At 42.2% G+C, this 25,173-nt stretch overlaps 1 protein-coding gene across 1 annotated transcript in view; it reads left to right on the plus strand.

Moving 5' to 3' along the window:
• LOC311051285 (uncharacterized protein) overlaps nucleotides 1–25,173 on the plus strand; it is a gene marked incomplete at its 3' end in the record, with an annotated part of 117,202 nt that overhangs the window by 84,502 nt on the left and 7,527 nt on the right. Inside the window, exons 13-18 of the mRNA XM_084065818.1 lie at nucleotides 7,912–8,058; nucleotides 13,506–13,640; nucleotides 19,968–20,096; nucleotides 21,033–21,161; nucleotides 22,984–23,112; nucleotides 24,487–24,615. Coding sequence (XP_083921944.1) covers nucleotides 7,912–8,058; nucleotides 13,506–13,640; nucleotides 19,968–20,096; nucleotides 21,033–21,161; nucleotides 22,984–23,112; nucleotides 24,487–24,615 — 798 coding nt within the window. The remainder of the gene's footprint in view (nucleotides 1–7,911; nucleotides 8,059–13,505; nucleotides 13,641–19,967; nucleotides 20,097–21,032; nucleotides 21,162–22,983; nucleotides 23,113–24,486; nucleotides 24,616–25,173) is intronic.

Below are 25,173 nucleotides of genomic sequence, written 5' to 3' on the forward strand. Positions count from 1 at the left end.
CTGATTTTAAGAGATTGTATGATTTGAAGAACGAAAAACAACAGCAAAAGAAAACACAGCTCACGATAACTAAAGCTCCACTGGCTAAGAGAAACGATCCACAGATCGTATAAAACAATTAAAAGAACGCTTTTTGAAACGCTTCCATCTTCCGGTGAAAACGAATGGAATTCTGGGTAACGCAGTAATAAACGAACGGCCTGCAGTGGCGCTAATGACCAGCAGAGGCTGCTAAAAAACTTTTTTTTTTATTTGCACTGTACAACTTTAAGCCCTATTTTATACTTTGTCATGGCCATCAATGCCCAGGGGTCGGCAACCTTTTTTAAATGAAGTGTCATGTCTTCATTATATAGATAGTCAGTGTGCCATGTCAACATTAAGTTTAATTATGACACCAGATTGTCCTTAAATATAACCTTTTTCCCTTCTTTTATAGGGATAATATTGTCTTTGATATCAGGACATTGTAACGATCATTAGACTCAGAGCAATAACCCACCTATCTCCCAGACTCCCTCCTCAGTCAGAGTTCAGAGTTTGAGTGAGTGTAGAATTATGTGCAGGATGTAATTTGCATACAGATGTGATGGGACTTAATTTAATTTAATGTAATTGATTAAACCAAAGATCCTCTCTCTCACACTAATGCCAGTGTGCCAGTGATTACCCTCCTCTGTGCCAATGTTGCCACCCGTGCCTACGGTCGCCTACCCCTGGTCTAGCCTATTCGAAAATAGAAGATCTACAAGCTCACAACATGCCATGATGAAATGCATCGATTGAACATTTTGAAAAAACTTTACTTTAGTATTGTAAGTATATTTTGATGCCAATACTTTTGTAGTTTTACTCGAGTAAAACGTTGAATATGGGGCTGACTTAGCTGTAACAGAGGATTGTTTTTGTATTGTCATTTTACTTAAGGAAAAAAATCTGAGTACTTCTTCCACCACAAGTGGTGGGTTTCACCCCCGAGCGGTAAACATCCATTTCCAGCTCTGCATCTCTTGAAGCGTGTTTTACATTAGCAATTGCCGTGTGTTTTGCTGGCAGCGCTGCATAATGTTAACCCCTAATTGTCAATCAGTGGGGTCTGTAAGAGCTATGATCAATATGAAAGCTGATGAATATGGAGAGCACTGTTTCAATGCGTTGCCAGGAGCAGAACTGCTAATGATTTGACATCAGAAGACGTGTCAATATATCGATGAAGGTTTCAAATTAAAGTTCAAAGCTAAAGTTGAACGCAACTTTGGGTTTGAAGAATCATCACTTTGTTTTAACCCATTCAATCCCGGGAACACGTCTGTGTTATTTTAGATTTTAGCTATAACCGTTATTACCGTGGCTATTCAAAAATAGCAGATCTACAAGCTCATAGTGCGGCACCGAGTGCCGCACTATGAGCTTGTAGATCTGCTATATTTTTGTAAAAGTCTCTACAGCTCTGTTTTGAAGCCTTTAGTTCAGCAAAAAAAAATGACTGTGACTGCAACAGGAAACTGGAAACGGTGTGCTATAGACCATCACACAGCGGCCATTTTGGAATTTAACATTGAAAGTTTGAATGTGACCATATTAAAATGTACAAAAAGACATAATATCGTTGCTGCCAGGCAGAAAGCTCTTGTCTCCATATTCAAACTTTTGTTTATTCGTAAATCAACGCCATACTTCATCATGCTACAGCGTCACACAAAAACATCAAAAGTAGCAGATCTACCAGCTTGAAACGTGGCGCGAAGCGTCGCGTTTCGAGCTTGTAGATCTACTACTTTTGCTGTTTTTACTCTCTGAGTGCCAAAATCGAGTTATCCCGAGTTTTTTCTGAATGCCCTCAGTGCCAAGAATGAGTTATCCCGAGTTTAAAAAAAGTAATTATTATTTATTTTTTTTAAAGAATGTTCAGAACCCAAGATATCGTGATCCAATGATTTGCTGCTCCATTCACTTCTTGTATAACTTATTACTGAAAAAGGCTGTATCTCGGCTCCTGAGCACTTTTTTTTCACTTTAAACAAACAGTATGAACCTATTTTTTTTTATGTCATTGGCACTGAGAGAGTTAATTTGAATCCTGAACAGTAACAGTTTTGGACATTTCCACCCTGACAGAGACGATTATGCTGTGTGAGAGAAGACTTGAAACTTTAGTGATTGAAAACACACAGTCTTTATGAAGAGGATTACTAAGGTAATACAACCAAGTGTGAAGTCGGGTCAGATTTCCCATTGACGTGGATGGAATGAAAGTTTTCTCTCTGCAACCTGCACCCGGAGGGGGGATAAGCGCCACCCGCTGGCCCATAATGAGAACTGCGTGCGTGTTCATTACTTCCGCATTGGCTTCGTTCTGAGCGGCAGAACCTTGGCGTGGCCTGCATGGTCGGGATGTGAGCCGTTGTTGTGAGCTTGTAGATCGGCTATTTCGTGCAATTTTTGTTGTACACGAGAAGTAGATGGGGCTTAAAAGTGGTTAACATGTCATCTCTGAAAGTGTGTGTGTGTGTGTGTGTGTGTGTGTGTGTGTGTGTGTGTGTGTGTGTGTGTGTGTGTGTGTGTGAGAGTGTGCACTGGGGGGGGGGGGTCGCAGCTTGGCTCAGATGTAAGAACGGCGGGGGGGGCGGGTGGGGGGGGGTGCTCCAAGGAAAACAAGTTTGAAAACACTGATCTAACATTAATGGAGTTGTCATGGCAGCCTGCAAATTATTTCATATCGTTGTTGTCGGGCAGAAAAAAACTCTTATCTCTTGTTTTAACTTTTTGTGTTTTTTCCGTGAATTAACGCCCTACTTGATCACACTACAGTCAGTGTCACACAAAACTATGAACACTTGTGACATTTTTGAATTTGAATCCTGAAAAGTAACAGTTTTGGACATTTTTTCATGTTTCCACCCGACCGAGGCAATATTCTATAATATGTCAAAGGACATTCATGATGAGCTGTAGACGTGCTGTAGCCTACACTGTAGATTAGAAAATACACATACATATTGAATACGCACATGTTTAGAGCGCTCTCTCTTTTTCTGATTTTTATCATTAAATATGGTGGAGTACCGTGTGCGTGTGCGTGTGCGTGCATGTGTGAGAGTGTGTGTGTGAGAGACACTGTCCCTGGTGAGCAGCACAGCTCTGTTCTGATCTCTATACAGTCTTGTGCTCTCACACACACAGACACACACACACACACACACACACGCACACGCACACGCACACGCACACGCACACACGCGCACGCGCGCAAGGCTGATGAAAGAGCGGGACACTGCATCATCAAATGAGTGAGGAGGGATCAGAATGTCTCAGACAGACTGTTCCAGTGTGTCCCAGCGCGCTGTGTTTTCAAACAACCACTTTGAACAGAGCAGCCCAGCAAAGATAAGAGCAGTAGGCCTACGTATACGCTAAGAATTAAACCGATGAAAAATAGGCTTTAAAGGACAACTTTGTTTTGTTTACAACAAGGGTTCTTTTATTACTTTGTAATGATAATAATTAAAAGATGAGTGTTTTTTTTTTTTATTGTTTTCTATTGTTATAGCGATTTTTAACTGGGGGGTGGGGGCATTCAGGTAATTGGTAAAAAAAAATAAAGTTTACACAATAAGCAGGCTGATTTTATATCCGCAAGGCCGAAGGCACGGAGGCCAGGGCAGAACCTCTGCCCCAAATGTTTCACATTGGTCTGTTACAGCGCCACCGGGTGGCAGATTTTTGCAAAACATTTGTTTTGATATTACTCCTACAAATGCTGTCCTTACATCACACAGATCGCTACACAGTATCTCTATAGTCATGTGATCAAGACAGATTTGTCTGATTGTTCATATTCCAGCCTTATTGGCTAAGATTGGCTTCCAAAGTTTGCAGGAGTGGCCAGTTTCGTACAAAATGCCTCGGATCATTTCTTCCTTGGCCTAGCAGGGATGTGCGTGCAACATTTCACAGCAATCGGACGCTGCGTTCATGATTTGAGGCATTTTGTACAAAACAGGCCACTCCTGAATACTTTGGAAGCAAATCTTAACCAATAAGGATGGAATATGAACAATCCGACATATCTGTCTTGATCACATGACTATAGAGATACTATTTGTGTGATGCTTGGACAAAATTTGTAGGAGTAATATAAGAAAAATGTTTTGCAAAAATCGGCCTCCTGGTGGCGCTATAACAGACCGATGTGAACAATTCGGGGCACAGGTTCTGCTAAGTTGTTTAAAGTGTTTTAGTTGTCCAGAGAAATAGGATATCTGCATATAAGTTCATCATCCCCCAAAATCATGAAGGCTAATTTGACCTTTTAGACAAATAAATATGTCATTGTGTCCAACTCCAGTCACTTAGTTACTGCAATGTGTTTTTGAAGGCTAACCATGAAAACACTGCTCCTTTCTTGAGCTCTGCATATCTCTAAAGCAGTGGTTCTCAAACTTTTTCATGGCTGCGGCCACATCTCAAAAATATTTTGTGCCAGGGATTTTTCAAAAATAGCAGATCTACAAGCTCATAGCGCTGCACTCTGTGCCGCACTGTGAGCTTGCGTATCTGCTATTTTTAATAGCCAAAGAATAAAATATGATTAAAGTGGTTAAAATGATTGTGAAGCTATATTGACTAATGTTGCTAAAAAAAAATTGGTACCCCCCCGGACTCCACTTTGAGAACCAATGCTCTAGAGCATTCATATGTTGTTGTTGTTTTTATATTTCCCCTCCCCCAACACCGCTGAAGTGCACTTGAGCAAGGCACTGAACCCCCAACTGCTCCAATGGAGCTGCTCAGTGGTCAACAGTTTAAGACTGTACGTAGAAAGAAAGAAAGAAAGAAAGAAAGAAAGAAAGGAACAATAATGGAACGTAGTCTTTATAAATACAGCAGTTTAACAGTTTATAGTTCAGGTCATTTGACATAACAATTCTTCACCATAGCGGTAGATGCATTGCACAAATTATTTGCAGTGAGATGCTAATTTACAACACTGGCCCACGGGAGGCTTTAACAAAATATATAAATAAGATTAAATGAAGATAAACAAAGAAACAAAACACAATATCAGCAACAACTGGGAAGCAATTCATTAAGAGGTTTGTGTGTGTGTGTGTGTGTGTGTGTGTGTGTGTGTGTGTGTGTGTGTGTGTGTGTGTGTGTGTGTGTGTGTGTGTGTGTGTGTGTGTGTGTGTGTGTGTGTGTGTGTGCGCGCTCGTGTGAGTGTGTACTTGTGTTACGACCTTGTGAGGACCTTTTCCCTGGTTCTCACAGGAGGAATGGATGTTTTATGGTTAGAAAATATACTTGTGGAGTTAGACTTACAATCAGGAAGAGATTAATCCATTAACACCGGGAACGCATCTTTGTCATGTTAAGATTTATTTGGCCTTTCCAAAAATAGCAGAAAAATCCACAAGTTTCCTAGGGCGTTGATGGGCCTCGTGGATATATCTGCTATTTTTAGAAAAATCTTGGAAAATGTGTGCAAATCTTTTGAATATATCTCTGCTGTCCGGCAGGAACCAGCTAACTCCGAAATGTTCATTTTTCAGGAAATGAAAAAAAGTGGAGTTAGGAGGTTCTGTTCTAGCCTGGTAAACCCTCCCTCCGGAAATCTCATTTCCATTTGATTTCCTGAAATCAAATTGATTGATTGATTGAATATTTTATTAGGCAAAAAATGTAAAACAACACATTTACATTTAAAATACTTTGTCTAACAGGTCCGTTCATAAAAGTCCTTGCGGACTTGTTTCCAATGAGGGCCTTGGTATTCAATTCATAGACATATATAGTGGCATCACAGTTCGAATATCATTACACAAAGAAAAAAAAAAAAACAGCAAGAATATATGTATATCTATATATCTATATATATATCTATACACATATATATATATATATATATATATATATATATATATACATACATATATACATACATATAATACTATGTACAACAAAAGAAAATAAAAAAATAAAAAAGGGGGGGGGGGGGAGATATGTACAAGAACAGGGGGGGGGGGTCGGCTATCTAATAGGAAAATGGTACTACCTCCTCTTTTGGCCTCCTGAAAGGTGATTTTTTAAGGCTCTTTTAAATGAGCCCAGCGAACTGCATTTTTTGAGGGATGGGGTTAGCCCATTCCAATCCTGGGTGGCAGTGCTGTAGAAGGAGAATTTGCCCATGTTTGTTTTATGGGTGGGTGGTACCAAATTGTTGTTAACGCTCCCTCTGGTATTGTGACTGTGGGTGTCACTAACCTTTTGGAGGTATTTACTCAGATATGCGGGAATAGGGGGCATATCGGGCAAATTTTCGTTTACAATTTTGAAGGCCAGTCCCATTTTTAGTTGTTTAACCCTGTCTTCCACCCTGAGCCAGCCTAGGCTGGCAAAATGGGCGGGAGAAAGGTGGGTCATGGGCCCCAATCCGAGGAGTAGCCGAATCAGTTTGTTTTGGGAGGTTTGAAGCTTAGTCTTCAGTGACACTGAGGTGTTGGAGTACCAGGAGGTGCTAGCATAGTCAAAATGTGGTTGAATCAGGGCCCCTGAGAGGGTCCTGAGGGCCTGTGGGTTGACAAAAGAGGAAACTCTGCCCATAAATTTGGTTCTCTGGTTTACTATTTTGACCACCTTTGTCCCCATGCTTTCACCCGACAGGTATTTGTCGAGAATACAACCCAAATAGGTAATCTCTTCTTTGCTAGCGATAATTGTGTCATCGACTTTGACCTTGAAATCATTTACCTCCATCTGTCTGAGGGAATGTTTGGTCCCAAAGAGAATGGATTCAGTTTTCCCAAGGTGTAGTGACAGTTTGTTATCGGTAAGCCAAGTACGGATTTTTGAGAGTTCAGAGCTGAGCGCCTCCTCAACTTGCAACTTGTCCTCTCCCGAGATCAGGAGTGCCGAGTCATCAGCGAACAGGAACAATTTGCAGTTACAGGCAGCATTCATGTCGTTAATGTATAAAAGGAACAGTAACGGCCCAAGAATGCTGCCCTGAGGAACCCCACAGCTCACCGGGAGGGAAGAGGACATGGTTCCGTTGATGTCAACCAAATGAGATTTCCGGAGGGAGGGTTTACCAGGCTACTACTGTTCATCATTGATAAGAACAGCTGAATGGAACTCCAAGCTCACAATAGGCTCTATTCACAGCAGCCATATTATGAAGACATTCACAAGTGTTGCCAATGATACTAATGAAGGCTCTGTTCCATTCTGGTCAAACAGAGTCAGGGTGCTGATGTTGTGCATGTTGGCTCACTGGAAACACTCTGTGGGTCTACAGTTGGGGTCCAGGGACCCTCATGGGCTTCCAAATGGCCCCTTACGGGTGTGTAACTCTGAGAGTGTACAAATTTGTACATTTGTACACTCTCAGAGTTATGGGGGTCGTGAAAACCACTGTGCTACACTAAATGGAACAGAGCCTTCATTAGTATCATTGGTAACACCTGTGAAGGAAGTGATAATATGGCTGCTGTGCATAGAGCCTATGAGGTTTGAGGTCAAAAGGGGGTGGAGCCTGGAGTCAGCTAAACCAGCTAACTCCGGTGGACTTCGCTGGTTTAGCAGAAAGTTTGAGGATCCAATGGAGTTGGCTGGTTTTGTCAGAAGCGCTTTTTAATGCTTTTCATTGGTTCAATTTTTTTTTTACCATCACACACCAACACACCGACGTAAAGGGTGTTCAATGGCCCTGATTTATGGGGAAAAAAATGCAAAAGTGTCAAAATGGAGTTAGCTGGTTTCTGCCGGACACATACTTTTTAAAGCAAACTCAAATATTTGCTTCTGGGAGGTCCCTGGAACAAAACATTTTGAGATGGGGGTCCGCGGCCAAATGCATAATCTAAAAATGTTTTGTGTGTGTGTGTGTGTGTGTGTGTGTGTGTTGTGCAGGTGTGCGCTGTGACAGTGTGTGTGAGGAGGGCCGGTGGGGAGCTGACTGTCTGTTCAGCTGCAGCTGTGAACACGGAGGATCCTGCTCTGTGGAGGACGGAGCCTGTACCTGTAGGCCGGGGTACCGAGGAGCCACCTGCAGGAGGGGTGAGATAACGCACACACACGCACGCACGCACGCACGCACGCACGCACACACACACACACACACACACACGCACACACGCGCACACACACACACACACACACACACACACACACACACACACACACACACTCTCATTTGACAGTCTTGCCAATGATCTTAATTACGAAGATCTGGTAGTTGGAGTGAAACAGCACAAAGCCACTTAGAGCAACATCAATTAAAGATAATTAAAGCTTTAAGGAAGAATGATTCCATTGGAGCTGCAAACAGAGGACAATGAAGACTTCACTTAGTTAATTGGGGGGTAAACACTGTGTAGACAAGACTGATGCTGAGACCACACACGCACACGCACACGCACGCACACACGCACGTGCGCACGCAATACAAATAACTAGGATATCATGCAAAATACAAAAGCCAAATTGAAAATAAAACGTATTAGACTAATTGATATGAATGAATTTGCATTGGGCGTTTTGTTTTATTCTCAATAAGAGTAATCTCCTGTCATGCACACAGAGAGAGAGGGGGAGAGGGAGAATGGGAGCGTTAGGAGGAGAACTCTAAGGTGGACCACAGCTATAGGACATCATCTGGAGTTGATTGATTGATTGATTGATTGATTTTTTTATTAGGCAAAATAATGTAGAACAACACAGTTACATTTATAACACTTTTGTCTAAAAGGTCCGACCAAAAAAGTCCTTGCGGACTTGTTTCCGTTGGGGTCCTTGAATTAATTTTATAGACATATACAGTAGCAACCAAACAGTTCAAAAATCTACATAAAAATACAGAGAAAAATTCCACCATATAAAAAAAAACAAAAAACACACCCTGTGTGAAGGTAGCGGCGCCTTTGATACATTATGTCATCGATATGTGTTTATAATGTGTTTATAGCCATGTGTCACGTGAAGCTTGACCAATCACTTTGTTGACGGGTCTGACCAATCAGAACGTTGACGGATCTGACCAATCAGAACGTTGACGGGTCTGACCAATCAGAACGTTGACGGTGAACACGGACAAAGTCAGGTATAGAGCAGGATCCGGTATGTGCCGCTAAAAAAGCATGAAAAATAAAAAATATATACAAAAAAAAGGAGAGGGGGCTCGTCTGTCTACCGGGAAACTGGTACTACCTCCTCTTATGGCCTCCAGAAAGATGAGTTTTTAGGGCTGTTTTAAATGAGCCCAGCGAACTGCTTTTTTTGAGGGATGCAGGGGTTAGACTATTCCATACCTTGGTGGCCGTGCTGTAGAAGGAGAATTTGCCCATGTTTGTTTTATGGGTGGGTGGTACCAGATTGTTGTTTATGTTCCCTCTAGTTTCGTGACTGTGGGTGTCACTAACGTTTTGGAGGTATTTAGACAGATATGCGGTAGGGGGCAAATCTGCATTTACGATTTTTAGTTGTTTAACCCTGTCTTCCACCCTGAGCCAGCTTTGACCACCTTTGTAGCCATGCTTTCACCTGTCAGGTATTTGTCAAGAATACATCCCAAATAGGTAATCTCTTCTTTGCTAGAGATGATTGTGTCATCGACACAAGACCTCTGAAAGTCTTATGTCAAAGAAATGTGACTTACGTGCTGTGCTGACAGTATTGTGCATGTCGTTGGCTCGATGCCATTCACATGGGTGGCTGTTGCATGTGCGTGCATGCCCATGTACAGCATGTTATACTGTACTGTACCATTGCAATTAATGAACAGGTTTCTGTTTGGGATGAACGCAGCACTCTTTACATTATCTGGAATGCATCCTTCTAGCAATAAAGGTCTTACTATCTTTAGTTTGAGACACTTAGGGTAAAGTGAGGTAAAGTGATCACCATCACATACTGCAGCTCATGGCTCTAGCCCAGGGATTCCCAAAGTGGGGTGCGTGCCGTGCACCCCTTGGGGTGCTTGAGCTGCCTCTAGGGGGTGCATGAGAAGAAATGTAATGGTGGTTTAATGGATGTAATAGTAATTACACCATTAAACCACTAAATGGGATTTTTAATGAAGTATAAGCATGCAATTAAAACATTTCCTTTGTACACTTTGGTAAAAGTTTAATCCAAATCCATTTTAACAAATTAATTAACGTACCCAAAATGCACTTCAGCTGCAATTTCAGTCATTTTTATAATTTTCTTCCTTTTAATGGGGCTTAATTATGACAGCATTTCACCCCCATCTAAAAGTGACGTTTGTAAGGCACAATAAGCACATTGCATTGCCTTGTTGTTGAAATTTGCTATACAAAAACACTTTCCTTTCCTTGCTGGTTGCTTGTTTCTCTCACAGAATCTGGCAACACCGAGGACTAGCTTCACGTCGTTCTGCATGAACGGCAGCTCATAAGGGACATTCAGTGCATTTTTGAGTGTCAGGACACTGCATAATGAGGATTAGTGGGAAAAAAATGAACTTTGGAGCTGCTAAAATAGGCGATTTTCGTTTATACACATTACTCCATTATGCCAGTGGAAGGGGTCTCCACAATAGACAACAGGGGCTTCTATGAAAAAAGTCAACTGCCCCTGGTATGTTGGTGAGTGATTAGCGACACATCAAAGCAAACACCTAAAATGACTGGATCTCTCCTTTAATTCAACTCTGATTCTGCCACACTGTTGAAACTGAAAGCAGAGTCGCCTGGATACCAGTGGTGGATAGTAACATAAGTACATTTACTTAAGTACTGTACTTAAGTATAATAATGGTCCGCAGCAGGGAGCCTTCCCTTGTAGTCTCAACTCAGTCCACTGTTTCCTCTGGCTTTGTTGTTTGTTGCGTCCACAGGAGGCACCTCAGGCATTAGTCAGTGGAAGTTGATGTTCCGTTCCAGACACAGTAATAGTTGCTTTGACAGAGACACACACAAATAATTTACAAAGGCATATACCAGACGTTTGGTGCCGGCGGGCACCAAGTGTGGTTGTAGCCCCAGGCACCACACAGGGTTTATCCTGCCCTGTCTGTACCGTTTTCTCTTGGTTTACACCACACAGGCACTCGCCCACTTAATAATAATAATAAAAATAATAGCTCAGATTTATATAGCACTTTTCTAAGTACCCAAAGAAGACTTAACTGACCATATTACTTTTTCCACATCTCTTATGCTGGCTACATATACTGTCATGATACTGACCAGGACATCACCAGTACCAAGAGAGAACAGTATACAGGCAGGGCACGATTAACCCTTTGTGGTGCCTGCGGCTATACGACCACATTTGTACGGAAGGTGGTGTATGGTGTACCGATTTGCGTGATGCTTGGACAAAATCTGTAGGAGTAATATTTAAAAAAGTAGTTTTTGCAAAAATCTGCCTCCTGGTGGCACTATAACAGGCCGATTCTGCTCTGGCCTCCAGGGAGTGTGTGTGCACAGCTTCACCTCGATCGGTCCAACAGTGCCGTAAATTAGCTGAGATTAGCTAGACAGACGGACGGACACACGGACGGAGAGGGGTGAAAACATAGTTCTCCGGCCACTCCTCTGGCCTGAAAGAGACAATAACCGACTCATAACCAAATGATCTAGAAGCAAGGCAGTCTTTATATAATTGTTTTCTTATTATATAAAGAAATCAACACAAAATGTAACATTACACATGACTATTCCACTCCATACCCGGGGATGTGTGCACTCAAAATATTTGCAGACTTTTAGTTATGTATGCCAAGTGTGTGTTCCTATTACCACACACACACACACGCACACACACACACACACACACACACACACACACACACACACACACACACACACACACACACACAGACACGGTGCAGCTGCTCCACGCGTTGTGATTAACAGAGAGAAGTTTTTGTCTGCAGCCATTCGCGGCACAACCAGCTGAAGTCGATGTTAAAGCTGTTCAAGCTATGCTACGTGTGCTAATAACGCAACCTGGATTGGAACATTGCACCTCTGAATCCACGTGCTAGTAGAGCTATAAAGAATGATATTCAGAGTGCCCTCCCGGCTCCCGCTCATAAAACGCAGTGTGTCTGGACACGGCCCCTACAATGAAAGTCCTTTATAAGTTTGCAGCGTGTGTGAGTTGTGCCGTTCTCTGTGTGGCAGAGGCCGTGGTCGGCACTCGGCAGCAGTAACTCCCAGTGGTGGACAGTAACTAAGTACTTTTACTTAAGTAATGTACTATTTTGAGGTATTTGTACTTTACTTGAGTATTTCCAATTTGCAATACTTTTACTTCTACTCCACTACATCGCAGAGGCAAATATTGTACTTTTACTCCACTACAATTATTTGAAGACTTTAGTTACAAGTTACTTTTCAGATATAAATGATTACATTATAAAACATACATTAACCACTTTAGCCCTATTTTATACCTAGGCTATTTGAAAATAGCAGATCTACAAGCTCACAACGCGTCGTGTTTGCGACGCGTTGTGAGCTTGTAGATCTGCTATTTTCAAATATTTAGTACTTCCACTTTTGATACTTTAATTACATGTTAATTTCCAATACTTTTGTACTTTTACTCAAGTACATTTTTAATTCTGGACTTTTACTTGTAACAGAGTATTTTTATATTGCAGTATTGGTACTTTTACTCAAGTAAATAATTTGATTACTTTTTCCACCACTGGTAACTCCACGCATGCAGTGTTTGATCATCCCATAGCTTGTGGTGCTGTAACCATGACGACAGATGTCCCGTAGGCCAAACTCGGAATCCCCGGTGTTTACACACTAATAAACGCTAATAAACAGCTTACATTTTGGGAAAGTGAAAAAAACAGGCGTCGAGGTTGTGTGCATTATGCTAATGGTCAATGCCCGTGTGCAAGTTCAGATCAATTGCTCAAGCCACTGAGGAGAGAACCCTGCTGAACAGACAGGTTTTGATGACAGAGGTTTCCTTAATTATAGTATATGTCAACATGGCTGCCATGAAAAAGGTCTATTCAGTCCACATTCAATACACATTATCCATGTCAACCCCCACTGTGCACACTCATATTGACTCTTCTCTGCCCTCTCTCTCTCTCTCTCTCTCTCTCTCTCTCTCTCTCTCTCTCTCTCTCTCTCTCTCTCTCTCTCTCTCTCTCTCTCTCTCTCTCTCTCTCTCTCTCTCTCTCTCTCTCTCTCTCTCTCTCTCTCTCTGTGTGTGTGTCTCTCTCTCTCTCTCTCTCTGTGTGTCTCTCTCTGTGTGTCTCTCTCTCTCTCTCTCTCTCTCTCTGGGTGTCTCTCTCTCTCTCTCTCTCTCTCTCTCTCTCTCTCTCTCTCTCTCTCTCTCTCTCTGTGTGTGTGTCTCTCTCTCTCTCTCTCTGTGTCTCTCTCTATCTCTCTCTGTCTCTCTCTCTCTCTCTCTCTCTCTCTCTCTCTCTCTCTCTCTCTATCTCTCTCTCTCTCTCTCTCTCTCTCTCTCTCTCTCTCTCTGTCTCTCTGTGTCTCTCTCTCATCCAGTGTGTTCTCCTGGGTCCTACGGTCAGCGGTGTCTCCAGTCGTGTCCTCAGTGTGTCCACAGTGACGGCGCGTGTCACCACGTCACGGGACACTGCGAGTGTCTTCCTGGATACTTCGGCCCTCTCTGCAACCAAGGTACAAGGTTTCTTTGTTAGGTCTCTGGAGTACAGGAGGAGTACTGCATGGGCCGGGGGTGGCTCATTAGAGCAGCCTTTTGTTAACCTGTTGACTGTAGCCGTGTTTGATTCCCAGTTTTGATTCTAGAAATGCCCTCTACATCCCAACAGTTTTCTGAAAAACGTATGTTTCTATATCAGTGGTGCTCAAACTTTTTTATGTCAAGAACCCCCAAAAGTATATGTATTTGGCCGCGGACCCCCATCTCAAAATATTTTGTTCCAGGGACCCCCAGAAGCAAAGATTTGAGTTCGCAAATGTTCGCTTTAGAAAATATATATTCAAAGATTTACACACATTTTTTTAAAAAATAATTAAATAGCAGATCTACAAGCTCATAGTGCGGCACTCGGTGCCGCGCTATGAGCTTGTATATCTGCTATTTTTGAATAGCCCAAAGTGTAAAATAATGCTTTTTTACCTCAAATCTAAAAATGACACAGATGCGTTCCAGGTCTTAATGGGTTAAAGATCTGCTGTGTTTGAATCAGGGTGTGGCACCCGGGGTTGCTCAATGCCCACCAAACTTGGTACAGACGCTGTTCAGCGGTCTGCACTTTTAAGCAGGCATGTATCGATTCACTCAACTCACGATACGATTCTAATCACGATGCTAGGTTCACGATACGATGGGGCGGCCATAGCTGAGTGGTTAGTGAGCCCGCCCAGGGAACCAGAGGCCCTGGTTGCCCCAGGTTCGATTCCAGGCCACGCCAGCATATGTGTCGATGAAATGAAATTTGTCCCTGAGCAAGACTCTTAAACCCTAATTGCTCACAGGTTCTCATTGGAAACAAGACCGCAAGGACTTTCATGAACAACCTCTTAAAAGGAATTATCCTTATACGATCTTTTATTATTTCTCTCGCTCTTGATTTTTACCAGGTGCAGCCTGGTCTAGGAAGAGACTGTAGTATACTTGTTCCTTTCTAGACACTTTCTCTACACTTTTTCATCATTGGCTGTCCTTTAAGCCAATGACTTCCCCGTCCTTTAAGCTGCTTCATGTCGCTCGTTAATTAATTTGCTCCAGGTGTGTAGGCTCAGAAGCTCATTTAAGTGGGCATGGGGCAACCGTCTTGCCTGTTTTGGTTGACAAAGACTGCAGTAGTTGAGCCATGTTTGCTTGCTACAGACCATGCTAATGAGTGCTAAATGCTAACACTAAATGAATGCTAACACACACACACACACACACACACACACACACACACACACACACACACACACTCACAGAGAGAAGCACCTGGTATAATGTGACTTTCTCTTACTTATTTAAATTCAGTAGCAAATGACTGAAAACTTTTTTTTTTATCAATTCTCTTGCAAAGATCTTGTATTTTTTAAAGTTTTTTTACGCGCCCTCTGCTGTTTGCATCGCAATACATTTTTGCATTAAATCGATTTAAATTGTCAGCAGTTTGAATCGATTTTAACCGATTTACGATAAATCGTTATATGCCTACTGTTAAGGGTTCTGCCAAGAATGCAAATATTCATGTACAGTCCCTCTACCACAAAATGTTACTCACATACAGTACTTGAGTAAATGCAGTGGTGTAAAGTAACTAAGTACATTTACTCAAGTACTGTACTTTAAGTACACTTTTGAGGAATTTTTACTTTAGCCTACTGGAGTATTTCCCATTTTCAGTACTTCTACTCCACTACAATTATATGAAAACTTTAGTTACTAGTTACTTTTCAGATATGAATTATGATATTATGAAACATACCTTAACCACTTTAGCCCTATTTTTAAATAGGCTATTTGAAAATAGCCGATCTACAAGCTCACAACGCGTCGCATCGCGACGCGTTGTGGGCTTGTAGATCTGCTATTTTCAAACATTTTAGTACTTTTACTTTTGATGCTTTAAGTACATTTTGATGACAATACTTTTGTACTTTTACTCAAGTAAATGATTAATTCTGGACTTTTTTGAGTATTTCTATATTGCAGTATTGGTACTTTTACTTAAGTAAAGAATTTGAGTACTTTTTCTACCACAGAGTAAATGTACTTAGCTACTTTCTTTCTACCACTAGGAGCCTGGTGTGTTCGTTGGCTGCTGTGTGTTGTATAGTTGATGAAACAGCTGTAAATTCTCCCAGTCAGAGGCTTGGCTCCAAATAGAATTTTATATAAAACAGCCACTAGAGGAGTGTGTGTGCGTGTGTGTGTGGTGAAATATTGATCATCATTAAAGATAAATGTTCTCTTATGCTTAATACATAGCTGTATATATATAGCTGTAAGACAGTGTCACTGACAAGATGCCATGCGTTGTTTATTTATTTATTTATTATTTTTTTGCGTTTCTTTTTTAGAAAAAAACTGTTTTTATTTTATTTTTTGCTGCTCATCTAAAGCATAGAGCATAGAGGCATCATCTATGATGACTGCTCATCATAGCCATCTGAGGGGTGGATGAGCAGTACTTTTCGATGGATTCGATGGAGTATAAATTGAGTTCTAATCATTCCCAGTCTGACATTGTTCATCTCAGAGCAGGCTCACTGTATGCAGGCTGGTTCATCCCCAAAGAGATGAGAGTGTACTAAGATAATATATTATATGGCTGCAGTTGGGAAACCTTGTATCTCCATTCTCCAATCTCCATATTTCAACTTTTTATGTTTGTTGTTTGTATATTAATGCCCCACTTCGTCGTGCAAGAGGGTCGCGCACAAACAGTGACAGTAGCCGATTTACAAGCAGCTCACAATGTGTCGAATCGCATCGGCAGCTTGTATATCGGCTGTTTTCATATTTTTTGAAAAAGAAGAGTGAATGTGTGTTTGTGGGTTTTATAAACGCACCCTGCGGTCCCCACTAGCCCCACTGGCCCAGGCCACCCTCAACACACCCCCCCCCCCCACCATATACCCTGTACCCCCAATACCCCCACACCTCACCATCTTCCATGCAGTTACTACGTGTAATTCCCCCTCCCCCCATCTTACAGAGCAAGCAGTTAGGGCCCCACCCCATACCCCCTGCCTACATCTTCCATTTCTCCATCCTATACCCCTGAAAGGAGGTAAGAAGATGTAAGAATGTGAAGCTGCTCAGTTTCCAGTGCAGCCGTGTTGATGTGAATGGGGGCATGTGCTCCCTGTAGTGGCCTGTAGATGGCGCATGTACACTGTGGAGCGAGCCACCTACTGGCCAAAATGTGGGGATGATCTGACTTCTTCTTATTCTCTGCGACCCCCGTACGTGTACTGAGGCGATCACTGGGTGGATCGCTGTGAAAATGTTATCTTCTATGCTGTTTAAAGGTTAGTAAAAAACGCTCTGAATCGCTGGCAGTGGCGTGACACTTTTCTGAAAAACTCTGTCAGTTAAAGAGTTAATCAAAGTTTTAAAAAGTGAGTCTGTACATTGTTAATTACAGTGTCACCGATGGGACATGAACCCACACAACCAAGGGCTGGAGAAGGAGAGAAAGGACGAGAAGAGAGGAAGGGGACGTAAGGAAGAGGGGAGGGGAAGGGGGAGGTGGAGAGGGAGAAGTCCTCTCCCTCTTTTTGCCTTTTACTTAGTTCTTACCCTTTTAACTTTGTAGGGCGACTGAGTACTGAGAAAAGCAATCTAGCTATAGGCTTAATCATAAAGAAAGGTTTTTAATCTAGTCTAAAATATACAGAGTTTGTCTGCTTCACGGACCGAAACTGGGAGAAGGTTCCACAGCTGAGGTTCCTGAAACTTAAATGCTCTGCCTCCTGTTCTAACCTTAGATATTTATTTATTTTTTGCATACTGTGAACACACTGGTGTTCTAGCAGGTTTGCAAGGCTCGTGAGCTCTTTGAGATACAGTGGTGCCTGTCCATTGAGAGTCTTAGTTAGGTGTAGATGAGGAGGAGAACTTTTAATTCTTTTTTGTATTTAACCGGTTGCCAGTGCAGAGAGGCCAGTGAAGGAGTGATATGATCTCTTCTTCTGGTTCCTTTCAGTATACGAGAATTCTGGACTATAGCTGCAGGCTGTTTAGGGACTTACCTGGGCAGCCTGATAGTAACAAGTTGCAGTAGTCCAGACAAATGCGTTTTTCGGCGTCATTTTGAGACAGAATGTGCCTAACTTTTGCAATATTACGCAGGTGAAAAAAGGCAGTCCTTGATTATTTTATCATTTATGTGGGATTGAATGGACACATCTTGGTCAAACGTAACTCCCAGATTCTTTGCAGCTTAGGGCCAAGTACAATAACTTCAGTTTTGTCAGTTCTTCAGAGTAGGTCATTCATAGTCATCCAACTCTTTATGTCTTCAAGACATGCTTGAAGTTTAGCTAGTTGATCTGTTTCATCTGGCTCTAAATAATATATTGAACTAATGAAAAGTATTAACAAGAGTTTGTGAATAGATAATAACTACATTGTGTCGCCTTGCTAAACTAATGGCCTATGTCATTTTTGTAAGTTTTTCAGGAAAAATAAAAAACTGATCCAAAACAAAACTATATGATATTTCTTAATCATTTCACCCAAAATGTTTATAACAAATTATGACTATTTAAATAGGAATAACACTGTCTGTCAGTTATGTAACATAAGAGATTTAAATAGGTTTAAAGAGGTTTAAATAGGATTAAATCGGACTTAGGCCAAAAAGAATATTTAAAAATGGCCTAAATCAGTAAATAATTTGGCCTACTGTAAGTCACAAAACCATGTGACTTACGCCAAAAAAGGCCTATTTTGTCACACTAGGGAGTTAGGCCATTATACTAAAAGGGGAGTGAACAGCATGATCCTTTTCAATTAGGAGATGGGCGATTTACCAGAGGTGGCCAGTGTCATGAGGAGCTGACTTATCATAAAATATCATTTTCCTCAAAAAATGACTTAGGCCATTAGTTTAGCAAGGTGACGATTGGATCCATCGGAACACATGCTCTTTTTTTCACCATTTCCTTACAAGTAACAGTTTTGGACATACAAGGTTTCCACCCGACAGCGGATACATGGAAAACTAATTTAAAATAACTTTTTGGGCATTATGTGAAATGTGTTATTCAAGTGAAACATCACCCCCTCATATTCATGACTCTCTCGTTTGATGCAGTACCATCAAAGATTGGCTGCTACTGACACAGTGAATTACTCCGCCTGCGTCGACAGTTCAATACGCTGCAGCTACATAAACTCATAAGTCATCTCATTAAACCTCATGAACTTCAGCTAACACTGAAAACTTGAAATATGTCTCCCAATCTGTCTCATATTTCTAATCTAACGTCCCAGATCTCCACCAGACAAGTGCCAAGAGCATGTGACAGATGCCTGACTGTTGGGGAGACTGAACTTATATTGACTCGTAGACATTTTTTAGGAAAGTGTCATACCCATGCATTTAACCCACTTAATCCATTAAGAACGGGAACGCTTCTGTGTCATTTTTAGATTCATTTGGCTTTTCAAAAATAGCAGATATACAAGCTCATAGCGTGGCACCACAAAGCTTGTAGATCTGCTATTTTATCTTTTTTTTTGCTTCTTGGGGTTCTACAAATTCTCCCAAAATGATATGTATTTGGCCACGGACCCCCATCTCAAAATATTGTGTAATAGGGAGGGACCCCCAGAAACAAAGATTTTAGTCAAACATTTATATATATTCAAATATGTGCACAAATTCTCACGATAAATACAGAAATAGCAGATCTGCAAGCTCGTAGCGCGGTACTCGGTGACGCGCTATGAGCTTGTAGATCTGCTATTTTTTAATAGCCAAATAAATCTTAAAATGACAGATGTTTTTCCCGGTCTTATTGGATTAAACCCTATTATATATCCTATATTGCACAGTGTCCCCAGGGGTCTATGCTAAGCCCCCTCCTTTTCTCCCTCTACACCAAATCGTTTCGGCGAATGTTCGCCCCCCAGAACAGGGGCGCTTTAGGGTTATATTTCAACATACTAAGTGAGAAAGTGAAGAACAACACAGAAGAGCAACTGAAGTGAAGAACAGCTACACTAGACTTGTCAAAGTGCGCGTATGCGTGGAATTTGCTGCGCGCACGCACAGTGTGTTTGGAAAGATCCAATTGATATCATTGATACCGGCTACACCAGGCACGCGGCTACGTGAGCCCCGCATACGCAGGCTTTATAATAGGACTGGATCTAAAAGTGCATGTGTGTCGCTTTGAAAAGTCTGGTGTAGATCGGCTGTTAGACAGCGCGCCTCCTTCATAAGGTTTTTTTTTTGTAGAAAGTTGCATTAATTCTGTCCTCTCTCTCTCTCTCTCTCTCTCTGTGTCTCTCTCTCTCAGTGTGTTCCAGTGGTGTGTATGGTAAAGGGTGTAATCAGACGTGTGTGTGCACCAACAACGGTGTGTGTAACCCCATCGACGGATCCTGTCAGTGTCACCCTGGATGGATAGGAGACGACTGCTCCACAGGTAGCACGCACGCACGTACGCACACACACACACACACACACACACACACACACACACACACACTTTCCCATGTTTGTTCTAAATGTGGGAAACCTAGCGTCACCAGACGTTACGGAGGAAAGCTTGGTATTCGTTCTAAAACTAGAAAAAGGAAAAAAAACTAATTGTGGTTCCGGTTGGTGTCACATTGTTTTTGTGAATTGTGAATCAATATTAGTTTCATCTCGCTGCAAGTTAGAATAGAATAGAAAATTCTAACTAGCAAACCGTTATTATACCAAAAGAAACAAAATGATTGTACCAAACTAAACCAGTTTTAAACTATGGAAGTCATTTTGGAGATGCACGGCGCCGTTGGTTCCGGTCGTTGGTTCCGGTCGTTGGTTCCGGTCGTTGGTTCCGGTCGCCAGTGGTGGAAAGTAACTAAGTACATTTACTTAAGTACAATTTTGAGATATTTGTACTTTACTTGAGTATTTCCAATTTCCAATACTTTTACTTCTACTCCACTACATCTCAGAGGCAAATATTGTACTTTTACCACTCCACTACAATTATTTGAAAAGTTATAGAACATACATTAACCACTTTAGTCCTATTTTATACCTAGGCTATTTGAAAATAGCAGATCTACAAGCTCACAACGTGTCGCACTGCGATGCATTGTGATTTGGTATGTCAGTATGTCTATTTTCTGCTTTAGGGTTTGGGCTAAAGTTTTTAAAAAAAGTATTAATTCTTAAAATGGTGATGTCCTCACACGTATAGTAATACAACTATCTCTGTGTGTGTGTGTGTGTGTGTGTGTGTGTGTGTGTGTGTGTGTGTGTGTGTGTGTGTGTGTGTGTGTGTGTGTGTGTGTGTGTGTGTGTGTGTGTGTGTGTGTGTGTGTGTGTGTGTGTGTGTGTGTGTGTGTGTGTGTGTGTCTCTCTACAGTGTGTGTGCAGGGTTCCTGGGGCCCAGACTGCATCCACGTGTGTAACTGTCACAACGGAGCACAGTGCAACCCTGTGGACGGAGAGTGTAACTGCAGTCCTGGATGGACCGGACTCTACTGCACTCAGCGTAGGTCAAACACGCACGTACGCACGCACACGCACACACACACGCACACGCACACATACACGCACACACACATACACACACTCAACATCTTTATTTGCGTCAACATCGCTCTCTCTCTCTCTCTCTCTCTCTCTCTCTCTCCTTTTCCTTCTCTACTTCCTTTTCAATGTTTCTCTTTCTATTTGGCCTTTGCTTGCATATTCTTTGTTTTCAAAAAGCAAGATCATGTGTCATGTTCTTTTCAATATCATTTTATCAAAATGTTGGTTTTTATGTGTATGTAAAAAAAAAAGAAGAGGAAAAACATTGAAGGAAGTAGGCCAGGAAAACAATCCTGTGTTGATGATGGGAAGTTGTCATTCCATGTGTACCTGAATAAGCTTGATATGTACAGTCATGCAGATGTGAACTGACAGTGATTTTGTGCCTAACTTCTAATTAACATACTAATGGGGGAAAAAACTCGGGAAACTCAGCAATAACCGTTTCAGGATACAGATCACGGATACAGGAAGCATCGTCTCCTCCATATGTGGCGACTGCCAATTATCACAGACACTGAACAGAATTTAGCCTTACAGCTCTTGGCTTGGGAATTCCTGCTATCTGTTTAATTTATGGACATTTCCGAGGCTTCCAAATACGAACACAAGCCGTTTACATATTTAACCAAGCTGTATAATCGCATCCTTAAGACGTTGGTACTTTAGCACCGTGATAAGGAATGCTTCTTCCAGACTGTGGTCGAATGTACAACCCACTTCCAAAATGATCACTTCTTTACTGTCCTCATCAACAACAACAACACACACACACACACACACACACACACACACACACACACACACACACACACACACACACACACACACACACACACACACACACACACACACACACACCATGGGCATCACGGCCATTCACTGTGCGTACGACGCGACACCCTCAAAATATGTTTACATTCTTATTCAGCACTCGGTGCCGCGCTATGAGCTTGTATATCTGCTATTTTTGAATAGCCAAAGTGTAAAGTAAGGGGTATAGTCCACCGAAAGTCCATCCCCCCCACCTTCTGAGAGCCTGTGACGTCCCTGACACACACACACACACACACACACACACACACACACACACACACACACACACACACACACACACACACACACACACACACACACACACACACGCACACACACAAGCCTACACCTCCTCCAGGTGGCAGGTAATGAAACTGCATCCTGGTGACTAATGTAACTCGTATAAGCACAGCGGTCATGGTTAATTTATGGCCTGAAACCTTTCCCCTCCATTTAAAGTCTGTCTGTAGAGCGAGACGGGCCCTGTTCAATCATTTGAAGTAATCCCATTGGTTCACACACACATCAATCACTTCCTGAAATTGATACTCCACTGCATCAATTATTCCACTCGCATTTCTTTTCACCCGATGCTGATTTGAGCGTACTTTCTTTAAATCAATTAGTTTCAAGTGATGTCAAGAGACGCCTGTGTGTGTGTGTGTGTGTGTGTGTGTGTATGTGTGTGTGTGTGTGTGTGTGTGTGTGTGTGTGTGTGTGTGTGTGTGTGTGTGTGTGTGTGTGTGTGTGTGTGTGTGTGTGTGTGTGTGTGTGTGTGTGTGTGTGTGTCTTCGTTTAGATGTATATTATATTTCATATATCAGTAAGGGATAAAAAATTCTTTCCCTTACTGATATTCGATCATAGAATACTACATAATGCATATGCATTGCTGACCTGCCTGTCTGCCTGTCTGTCTGTCTGTCTGTCTGTCTGTCTGTCTGTCTGTCTGTCTGTCTCTCCAGGTTGTACCACTGGGTTTTATGGGCGTGGCTGTGCTGAGGTGTGTCACTGTCAGAACGGGGCTGACTGTGACAACAGGAATGGACTCTGTTCCTGCCGGACCGGATTCATAGGACACAGCTGTGAACTCAGTGAGAGCAGCAATGCACTGACATTGTTATACTTATATGTACTGTGTGTGTGTGTGTGTGTGTGTGTGTGTGTGTGTGTGTGTGTGTGTGTGTGTGTGTGTGTGTGTGTGTGTGTGTGTGTGTGTGTGTGTGCGTGTGTGTGGTCTAAACATCTTAACGCACATACACCCGTTGTAACTTTTTGTACAGGTGTGCCTTATTGTTACCATGCTAAAATCAGCCTTTTAACAAAGGCTATATAGAGTCTGGAACTACACCTCCCGTTATCCGAGGCAGGGAGTTGTCATCTGTTCGTCATTTCCGTTCGCACATTTTTAATATTGAGATGATTTTAATATTGAGATGATTTATATCAGGTTAAACGGAAGTGGGGACGAGGCTTCACATCCGCTTAATCGCTTGATAATCTTCAGAGCTTCAGTGCTCCAGACTGTATGACGGAAGCATAAAAGAATTGTGGGAGACAATAGTCTGGATCACAAGGCTAATCAACCTGTGATGTCTTTTCTGGCATCTCCAACACACCCAACCAGCTGATGGCTGTGCTCTGTCCATGGTGCTGAGACCTCTCCTCACTCACTGCTCACTGCTCACTGCTCACTGCCCACTGCTCACCTCAGTGGCTCTATCCATGGTGCTGAAATCTCTCCTCAGCTCATGGCTCTATCCATGGTGCTGAAACGTCTCCTCTGCTCATGGCTCTATCCATGGTGCTGAAACGTCTCCTCAGCTCATGGCTCTGTCCATGGTGCTGAAACGTCTCCTCAGCTCATGGCTCTGTCCATGGTGCTGAAACGTCTCCTCAGCTCATGGCTCTGTCCATGGTGCTGAAACGTCTCCTCAGCTCATGGCTCTGTCCATGGTGCTGAAACGTCTCCTCAGCTCATGGCTCTATCCATGGTGCTGAAACGTCTCCTCAGCTCATGGCTCTATCCATGGTGCTGAAACGTCTCCTCAGCTCTCTGCTCACCTCAGTGGCTACGCCAGTCTGATCGGGGCACATGTGCGTGCGTGTGCGTGTGCGTGTGCGTGTGCGTGTGCGTGTGTGCATTTGTTTATTTGAGGAATGTTCCAGTACGCTAAACCAGGGGTTCCTAAAACCCAAAAGATACATAAGTGGTCAATTCAAACATGTGTATGAATTGAGCACTTAAGCACTATTTAAAAGCTCACAGCGATATGTTGTGAGCTTGTAGATCTGCTATATTTATTCATTTTTATATTGTGAATTAATAATGAAAAACAATAATAATAAATAAAATGGGATATTTACTCGTGACCCATAAAAATGGGTCCACAACCAAGAAATGGGTCCTGACGCACTGTTTGGGAACCAGTGCGTTAAACCCTCTCTTCTCTTGTGTTCCTGTCCAGAGTGTCCCTCGGGGACGTTTGGCTATGGCTGCCAGCATCTGTGTGAATGCCTCAACAACGCCACCTGTGATCATGTGACAGGAACCTGCTACTGCAGCGTGGGATTCAAAGGCATCCGCTGTGACCAGGGTGAGACCAGGGTCAGGCTGTTGTGTTCACGCCAGACAGAGTTTAAGTGGCTTGATTCAATATTTACCTAATTGATATGTATCTGATCACACAATGTATGAGGATACACTCCTATTACTTTGCATTTTAAATGTTCTGACGTTAGACATAAACCAACACTATTTCAATTGAAAAATGAGTGTTCCTCATGCATGATGTCATTCACCAATTAGTGTGTTTTCAATGAGTCTAACATGGTTACAAAGGAGTTTGAAGTTCACTTTATAGCAATATAAGCCCCGCTCCTATATATACTTCAGTTGATCAAATTAACTCATTCAGTGGCAAGTAAATACAAAAATAATTGATTTTTCGATTTTCGTACTTTTTCAAGTAGTCACAGAATATTTATCTCCAGTATGATCGATCCCCTGATGATTGCTAATCACGGAGGGTTTCACTGTGCTTCCGTGTGGGGAAAAAAAAGGCATCGTGACCTCCCGTTCGCTTGTTATACGCCGTTAAAAATAGCATGTCTCGCCAAAAATACATAAAACACAGCCCGAGATACAGAATATT

This window comes from Gymnoscopelus microlampas, assembly GCF_963454915.1.
Source record: "Gymnoscopelus microlampas genome assembly, chromosome: 1".
In the NCBI taxonomy this organism is placed as follows: domain Eukaryota; kingdom Metazoa; phylum Chordata; class Actinopteri; order Myctophiformes; family Myctophidae; genus Gymnoscopelus; species Gymnoscopelus microlampas.